The sequence below is a fragment of the Nymphaea colorata genome, chromosome 3 (assembly GCF_008831285.2).
Source record: "Nymphaea colorata isolate Beijing-Zhang1983 chromosome 3, ASM883128v2, whole genome shotgun sequence".
NCBI classification, from domain to species: domain Eukaryota; kingdom Viridiplantae; phylum Streptophyta; class Magnoliopsida; order Nymphaeales; family Nymphaeaceae; genus Nymphaea; species Nymphaea colorata.
In genome coordinates, this window is record NC_045140.1 from 28,075,379 (window position 1) to 28,082,306 (window position 6,928).

General features: G+C 39.2%; 1 protein-coding gene across 2 annotated transcripts; it reads right to left on the reverse strand.

Moving 5' to 3' along the window:
* Positions 1-3,944: 3,944 nt before the first annotated feature.
* On the reverse strand, positions 3,945-6,611 carry LOC116251148 (pentatricopeptide repeat-containing protein At1g09900). Of its 2 annotated transcripts, none has more exons than XM_031625241.2 (2): positions 6,464-6,611; positions 3,945-6,164 (listed from the first exon to the last, which is right to left on the reverse strand). In XM_031625241.2, exon 2 carries the CDS (start codon positions 6,141-6,143, stop codon positions 4,227-4,229), a length of 1,917 nt encoding a protein of 638 aa, XP_031481101.1. In that variant the 5' UTR covers positions 6,144-6,164; positions 6,464-6,611; the 3' UTR covers positions 3,945-4,226. The 2 variants fall into 2 exon arrangements, with proteins under 2 accessions (XP_031481101.1, XP_031481100.1); XM_031625240.2 differs by having other exon boundaries at positions 3,945-6,183; positions 6,464-6,576.
* Between the last annotated feature and the right edge of the window lie 317 nt (positions 6,612-6,928).

Genomic DNA, 6,928 nt, shown 5'->3' on the forward strand with positions numbered 1-6,928 from the left:
GGGTGAAATGAGGGGGAGTTGATCGGATAGGTAAAATATCGAGCGAGTGAAATTTCACCCGGTCAAAAGTCCGACCTATAAATTTAGGGTTTCCCATGGATCCTTGTCCCATTTTATCTTTTGTAAAAAAAAATTATATGTAAATTTTAATAAAATTTCACTTTTTTTGAAAAATCATATTTCAACCATAATAAAAATTTAGAAACTTTAATTCGACCCTCTTAACAAAAATTTTTTAGGTCCGGGTGCTGATGAGTGCATCGACCTCTCTCTTCATGTCTCTCTGTGTTATATATTCTCATTTTTCGGTTTCGTCCACGACATCCACGACACACACCCTTTAACTAGGAGAGAGACGGACAGAAAGAGAGAGCCCACAGGCTGTAGGAGTGATAATGGGTGAGAACCACGTGATTATGGTTCCTTGGCTAACTTTGGGCTCTTGGGTCCAATGGCTTGGCAGTCAAAGGGATCAAGGATTTCTTTTCTTTGCACCTCAAAGAACATAAAAAAAAAAGAGACTTGGCATCGGATCGAGCTGTCGCCAGGTATCTGGTTTGATTTGAGCCTAAAAAAAAGGGCATCACCTCCCCCATGATCCCGTCAATCTCTTGCTTCCCGTTGCCTCCTGTAGCTGGTTTGCCTGAAAACGCTGAGGCCACTTTCGTTTTGGAGCACAGTGCAGTTCCTGAAGAAAGCCTACGACGTGCTGCAAGAGCCGTCGGAGAAGCAGGTGTGTCCGATGAAGAACGCTTCGAATCCGCAATCAAGGGATGCCAAAGCATGCTTGTTAGAAGTTGCATGGAATTCGAGGGGGAATACGTAGTTGCCCTTCAAGAACTCAGTCGGAAACCTGTCATTCCCGTCGGTCTGCTCCCCGCTGCAGTAGAATAACTGCAAGCTTCTAAAGCATCCAACCCCGAATCGGTTGTATGCTTTAGGTGGCTAGATCAGCGACACCCAAGATCGGTTGTCAACTAGCTAGTCCCTTTTCCTCTTCTTTTTCTTTCTTTCTTAGTCTCTCCTTTGAACCGACAACTAGCTAACTCTCTACCTCCAAGTGTTTGTATGAATTTGTTTTTGTGTTGATCTAGCCAGCACTTAACAAACAATCAACTAAAAAGCCTTTCAATAAGTTGATGTCTTTTAATATGTTGATGGGCGATACTCTTCCCCGCCCAAATCCCCAAGCATCTCCCCCTTCACTTTTTGGATATTGGTGGACGTGTACACCATGCATCCTGGGAGCAATTTCCTTTTAATTTGATGATATTTTTTTTGTTTTATTGGGGTTAATTTTATCTTTTATATAAAAAAGTTGCTTTTTCAGCTGTTCCACTTTTGTCACTTACCGAGAGCAGGAACATGTCCGTGAAACATGGCAACTCTTTCTGGGATCGATGCCGTGATTGATGCCATGAAGGCCAGTTTGAGAAAAGACGGAAGGTCTTTATCTATTCCCCTCCAACTTGTGACTCAAAAATCTTTGGCATTGTCTCTTTATCGATCGGAAGTATTAACTTCAAGATTCCCATGTAATGCTGAAAATGAGATTGAGTAAATAATGATCAAGAACATGGTCATGGACTGTTTACTTGATATCTTTGACATCTTTGATGGGGTTGGCACAATTAGCGTTTTCAATTTAAGTTTAAGATCCATCAACTTTTTGTACTCCAAAAGTGTGGAATGAACACAGATATGCAAGTTGAAGTATAACGAGCGTCATCCTGAAATTTTATGGACATTTGGTTTTCTTTTTCTTTCTTTTTTTTGGTGGGGATGGGGGCCAGGGGCGGGTGGTTGAGCATTAATTCACATAGGCTCTCCAATTTACTAAAAACTGGTTATAAATTCTGTCCCAGTCCACATGTTCAGGGGACCAAAGTGACATTTTATAAGACAAGATGTCATATAGTAAAGCACTATATTTATTTTGGTTAGAACCATTCATGCTACTTAAGCCTCAATAAAGGGCAGTTTTGCAACAAAAACCATGCGTACAATCTTTTATGAAATGTCTTGATCTTCTATGTAGTTCAAATATGATTTTCTAAGATTGTGAGGGACAAGAAATTGTCAATAGTCTAGGCTCTTACCAAAAGTTTTTTGATATTTTATATGCTTTTGTATTTTTTTGGATTCACTTGATATTAAAAATTTTAGATGTTTTTAAAGTTATTCAGAATAAAGAGTATTCTGATTATTATAGGACTTTGTGCAACTATAACAATATGATAAATTTACAGTATATAGATAAGATTGCATGTACATTTTTCTCTTTAATATGTAAGATTAGTCTACAAAATTATGAAACTAATTTTCTTAAGTGAATGATGCACAGATTTGAACATCTAATTCGAACTATCTATTAATATTGTTTTTTTTAACCAAGTACCCATCTGCGTAGACATGTCGTTTTCTTGTATATTATGTGTTTTAAATATGCCACACCGAATTCAGGAATTCTTTTCGTTTCTTGAACGTGAAACCACAATACGCACCAAAATCTTAATATACATATTGTATAAAGATTGCCTCTAAAAATTTTCTTGTGTGCCCCTTGACCTGAAATTCTTGGCCCCTCCAAGCAGGTCTGCCAAGCATCTGAAATGACATGGTGAAATTGAACACGCTATGATATCATAAAGCAGTTTCGTGATTAATTAGATATAATGGGGGCCCTTCTTACAAAAAAGAATACTCAACGTGAACGAAAACGGAGACTCTGCTAATCCCCTACTAGAATTTAATCGTTTTATGGTCAATCTTGCTCGATTGAGGCTAAAGAGTTCCAGAGTGAAAGTGACTTGCATAAGTATGAAGAATCCAACCATGTACAGTGTTTTTATTTGCTGCTATAGATAACCGAGTGTGAATCCAAGAAAAGTTCATGCTCTCAAAAGTTTACAAGGAAAAAGACTGATTTCGAGCAAAAACTCCAATAAACAGATGCCCACCTTATAATTAAATACCATAACAAAAAGCGGGAAAGAAGTAGGATGGGAAAGCACTCCTACCGATGGGGGTTCAACTCAGATCGACTCCCAAAAAATTCAGCCGAGACAGTTTGCTACTTCACTTTCAGAACAGCCTACGAAAGTTATTATGCAGATTAAGTTACAGCATATACACATAAGAGGGCGTGTGGAGGTAGAGCAGCTCATTCTCTTTTAGGTCATCTATATTTGTAGAGAGAGAAAAGAGAAAAAGAAAATTTTTGTTTGCTCGAATATGTTAGGTTGCTTGTATTTGGTAGAGACCGAAAGAGCATGAGAGAATATTTTTGCTGGCTTACATGTTTTTTTACATATTTTATTAGATTTTTTCTTTCATTATATGTTGATTTTAAGTTTCTCATGTAAAAAAAAAAGAGAGTGAATATTTTTATTTGCTTATAGTTTTAATATGTTTTGAAAAAAAAATTTCCTTTGTCAGGTGTGAAGTTTTTATTTAAAAAATACAAAACATGTGTCAATGTTATCTATCTAATTATTTAAACAAATGATAGACAAAATAAGTTGAAAATTTTGTCTTAATAAACAAATGCTGAACAGAATTACAACTTGTCGACTCTTTTCTTCTTAGGACACTTTGCAAGTGTTCTAAGAACAGTTGGTCTTGCAACCAAACAGCATCTTAGGTCTTTCAATTTCCAGAAAAACTAGGACTAATTGGTTTAGACTTTAGAGTATATCACACAAAGTGCACAGCAACTACAAAAAAAAAAAGCACTTTACACCATTCAACACATCACAGTACATGGTCTGGATATCATAATCTATTGAGATGGCCCCGAAAGAAATTTCTACATATCGCACAAGGATAAAGATAACGAAGTCTTAACAGCGAAAAACTTTTGTTGCAAGAACTGCATACACCTGGCCCGGGGATCAGATTAAGGCCTCCAACTTCGAGTAAGTAAAGAGTTTGACACCTACCTCTTGACATAATCTGGTGGAGTCTAACCTCCGCTCACATTGAAAAGAAAATCTCTGGTTAATAATACCTGCTCATACAAGCATTACATACTTTTTCTCTCCTAACAAGGTATATCTCACAAAAGAACGATAATTACAACAGCTGACTGATCAAAAATTTGGTAGTAATATGAGGGGATAACATGAAAGGAAATACCTTCATACTAACAAGTAGAAGGCATCACAGGAACAAAATTATACAGATTCTACCCTTTTTCCTCCATCCAAGAAACTAGCCAATACAATCTACATTTGAACTGCCGCATGTTGTGCTGTACTTCTCTTAACAACTCCTCTAGAGCTCAACTCGTTTAACAATTTTAAAGCTTCTTTGACTTCACCTTCGTGAGCAAGTCCCTCAATCAGAATGTTGTAAGTTGCCTCAGTAGGTATACACCCTCTGGAAACCATATAAGCAAGAACGTCAATAGCACTTGCAGTTTTATGAGCCTTGCACAACCCCAGGATGAGAGAATTATATGTAATAGCATTTGGTTTTATGCCTCTATCTTCCATTTCACTGAAAAAATTGATTGCTTCATCTACCTTCCCTTCACGACTAAGTCCAGCCACTAGCGATGAGTAAGTAATAACATCAGGATGAAGACCTCTTGCCAACATTTCATCCAAAAGCTCTATAGCTTGCTTGGTGTCTCCAATCTTTGCAAGCCCATCGATTACTGTATTGTAAGTAATCAGCACAGGAGAGCAGCCCTTATTTCCCAACTCGCGAAGGACATCAACGGCAACATCAACCTTTCCATTCTTGCATAATGCAGTTAATAATGTGTTGTAAGTAACTATGTCGGGATAGCAGCCTCTGCTCACCATTATATCCAAGTACTCTATTGCCCGCTCCATCTTCTTCTCCTTACAGAAACCGTGAAGCAGTGGATTGTAGCTTAAAGAATTTGGTGTGCAGCCATACTCTGGCATCTTCTCCAATATGTTTATAGCTCGACCAAGTAGACCCTTCCTACACAAGAAGTTGATCAGAATGTTGAAGGTCACGACACTAGGACCACACCCTTTCTCAACCATATCAGCCAACAGCTTCTCTGCATCCACCCATCTTCCGGTGCTGCAGAGACTGCGAAGAATGATATTGTGAGTTATGACATTGGGCTGACATCCATATGATCCCATGTCATTGAGAAATTTGATTGCTTCCTCCAACCGGCCTTCTTTGCAGATCCCATTGATCAGAACATTGTAAGTCACAACATCTGGTTTACATCCCCTTCTTCTCATCTCATCCAAGAGCTTCATCGCTTCTGCGACTCCACTCTCTTTGCAAGTTGCTTCGATCAGAATTGTGTACGTGATTACATCGGGAAAGCACTCCTTGTGAAGCATGTAATCAAGAACATCCATTGCCTGCTTCAGTCTTCCCTTGTCACACAAGCTCCTGAGGATCGTATTGTAGGTGACTACGTCAGGGGCACAACTCATCCTGTCTAAAACCTTCAAAGCATTCTCAACCTCACCAGATTTGCAGTATCCACTGATCAAAATGTTGTATGTTATGACGTCCGGAACAGCACCCGATCCTTCAATAATCTCCAAGACTTTCGTGGCTTTCTTCGTCTGCCCCATCTTACAGAATCCTCTGATTAAACTCGTGCATGGGATGATATCCGGCATCTCTCCATTACCTGCCATATTCTCCAGAACAGTTAAGGCCTCCGGCAATTGGCCATTCCTGACAAGGCGTCGAACAACCTCGTTCGACTCTGAATCATCCATATTCCCCCAATAACCTCCAGAAACGCTACCATTACTGACTATCTCATTGGAGATCTTTGAACCGTTCGGATTGAAAGAATGCTGCTCTTCCCACCTAGCTACTCCATTACCACCAATCACCTCCGGCTTCAGAATCGCATCTACCATATCTCTAGTGCCCTTTCTACGATTTTTAGACCGACCTTTCTCGCTACACGTCGAAATTTTACAACGAAGGGACCTCGAACTCACACGTGCTTTCATGGAACAGCCATTAGTCGAACTGGTTTTCGGAGAAAACATACAGAAATGAGCACTGCCCAGACTCTCCCCATGTCCATAGGAACAACCAAAAGCAGAAGTCTGATACCCGATAGAAGGAGAAATGGGCAAGATGAGTCCTCCATAACATGTGTCAGTAGGCATTACGGAGCCCATGTTTCCCTCTATTTCTCTTTCCTATTTACAGTCCACAAAACTTCACCGACAAACCCCAAAAATCATTTAAGAACAAAAACAGAGAGAGCAAAAAGAAGAAGCAGCAGAAGAACCACAACAACAACGAAAACGATAGAACTAGAAAGGAAGATAAAAAGAAGGACGCCGCTTGGATAAACGAAGGGTTTCTTCAACTTTAACAAGACATGGACGAAGAAGAAGAAGAAGAAAGGAGGAAGAAAAGGGAGACAAGAGGAAGTTCTTGTAGTAGAGGGAGAACAAGAAGAAGAAGAAAGAAAGCAGAGGAACAGAGAGCGCACCGTTACTTTGATACTTGATAGGGCCGCAGAGTTCGATTCTGAGGCCCGGAAATCTGCCAGCGTATGAGCGGGAGGGAGAGAAGGCGCCCTCGAACGCCCGAAGGAGGGCTTCTCGCGAGAGGAATATCTTGTGGATAATATTTTGGCAAAAAAATTCACTAAGTCCCCACAAGTTTGTCATTAATCATACAAGCACGCCACGGATTTCCACATGTTTGCAATATGAGGTTTAGGTTTTGCAATCAATAAAAACATATGGAGTGGAAATCCATATGTTTTTATTGATTAGAAAACATATGAATGGAAGGGAGATAGTAAAAAGTCACCGTATCACTCCATTATTTTGCCAATACATACATTCATATGTTTTCATTTCCATTCAATAATCTACTATTTCATTTCCACTCCAAAATAATTTTGAAAGGATATCTAAGATTTGCGTAGCTTTGTCTGAATTATTATTGT